This window comes from Pinus tabuliformis, chromosome 6 (genome assembly GCF_031772625.1).
Source record: "Pinus tabuliformis cultivar Carrire ecotype Pingquan chromosome 6, CPIR1, whole genome shotgun sequence".
Classification (NCBI taxonomy): domain Eukaryota; kingdom Viridiplantae; phylum Streptophyta; class Pinopsida; order Pinales; family Pinaceae; genus Pinus; species Pinus tabuliformis.
Genome location: NC_142292.1, coordinates 1,897,097,470 through 1,897,099,228, shown reverse-complemented (window position 1 = coordinate 1,897,099,228; position 1,759 = coordinate 1,897,097,470). Strand labels below are relative to the sequence as shown.

The 1,759-nt window shown below is 42.0% G+C and overlaps 1 protein-coding gene across 1 annotated transcript; it reads left to right on the top strand.

Annotated features, from left to right (window-relative positions):
- The first annotated feature begins 629 nt into the window (after nucleotides 1-629).
- Nucleotides 630-1,315, top strand: LOC149266773 (uncharacterized). The gene has a single exon (XM_089397419.1). It carries the CDS (start codon nucleotides 746-748, stop codon nucleotides 1,133-1,135), a length of 390 nt encoding a protein of 129 aa, XP_089253545.1. The 5' UTR covers nucleotides 630-745; the 3' UTR covers nucleotides 1,136-1,315.
- Nucleotides 1,316-1,759: the final 444 nt, after the last annotated feature.

Below are 1,759 nucleotides of genomic sequence, written 5' to 3'. Positions count from 1 at the left end.
GTACATCCATCCTGACCCCACAACTTAACCATAAGCATGTTTAAATCAAATATTTTTATGGAAGAAATAGATTTAGCACCATCAAAAACTTCTTCCCCACCCAAAATATTAAAACTCCATCACTTTAACCCACATTTCCCAAAATTTCTCCCAAAATATTTAAATTTATACCTTGTGGCGATGACTTTTAAGTAAAACTTAGAATTTTAAATTTGACCAACTATAGGAGCTTCCGGGAATCCCAATCGTCTATTTGTAACACGATCGATGCTTCCCGGAAGCCGGGCTCATACGTATGCTCGCGTTGCTTTTGGACAAAGTCAAACGCCACTTTGAATAAAAATAATAGTGGCGGTTATCACTTCCTAATTACAGACTTTAGTAAGCCATCATGACCAAATAACGTTGTCAATGAACAGTTGTTCGCTGAGTTGAAAGGTCCGTGCTAAGAAATTGAGGCTGTTGAGCAGGCACGCGGAATGAACTGCTCGGTGTTTCCTTCTCTCATTACACGAAATACCGTGTTGAATAAGAAAATCGAATCCCTCAGTCCCGGAAGCTGACCTCGCGGCAATACCTATATATATCTTACAACTCTCCTTCACAACAACAACTCTCTCTCTGAATGATCTTCTTCGACAAACCTCTTCACTTCATTTCTGTGGAAGAGAAAAGATCGGCTCCATGCACTTTCTGTGACACAAATTTGCACTAGTATCTTTTGAGAAAAGCTACTTTTGAAAATATGGCTGGATTCAATACGCTTCTCTGCTTTCTTTTGGTGCTGGGATTGATAAGCTCAACCTCTCCCGCACGGGCACCAGCTCCGTCCCCCATTGCAGCAGCTCCCAAGGCGTCGCCGGTTCAATCCCCGGCAGCGCCATCACCGGCTTCGCCCCCTCCTGCGACTTCCCCAACTGTTCCTTCTCCCGCCTCTGCTCCTTCTAAAGCGGCCACCCCGCCAAGCTCAACCTCCCCTCCCACATCTCAAACTCTAGCATCAGGCCCTTTGCCTCAAGGCCCCGACACCGCTTCGCCACCGAACGCCAGCAGTGGCGCTGTTTCTACCGCTAGTTTGGAGAAGATGGGTATCTTTGGTGCCGCCTTGCTCGGAGCGGCCATCTTGCTTCTTTAAACTGCCTCCATGCATTATCATCTCCATGTGAAACAGATAGGATGTGAAACGAAGTGGGCTGGATGGGATTCATTTATGTCATTTCGACCTACCGCTGCTGATTCTTGTTTCTGTTTCATATAGAGTGGATAAACCCCATATTCGTTGGGCATCCCTTATTGTATAATTTCTGAATATTCGTTGGGCATTCCTTATTGTATAATTTCTGAATATGAGAATTTTTTTAATATAGAATTATTATTCTTTATTTCCTTCAGCGTCAAACTCGGCTCTGCACGGTTATAATTTAGGGTTTTGTGCAGAGTTTGAATGTGGATCATTCACATATATCACTGGATCGCATCCTATTTGAAGACTTTCTATTCAAGATATTTATGTAGAATAAAATATTTATGATTTGAACATTTTCATGTAGAAAGAGCACTAATTCTGTATGGGTTCTTACACAGTGGATCAATCTAGGCTGTTTCCGTGAAGTTAAGACGATGCGATTTAGATTTACAAATGGATGGATTTCCCCTACAGTAATCAGCTCCTTCATAATTAATTTGTTAATTGAATGATTCTAAGAATTTGGGTTGATTTTGATTTTCAACTTTTAATACGTACCGTTATTTCAGTGAG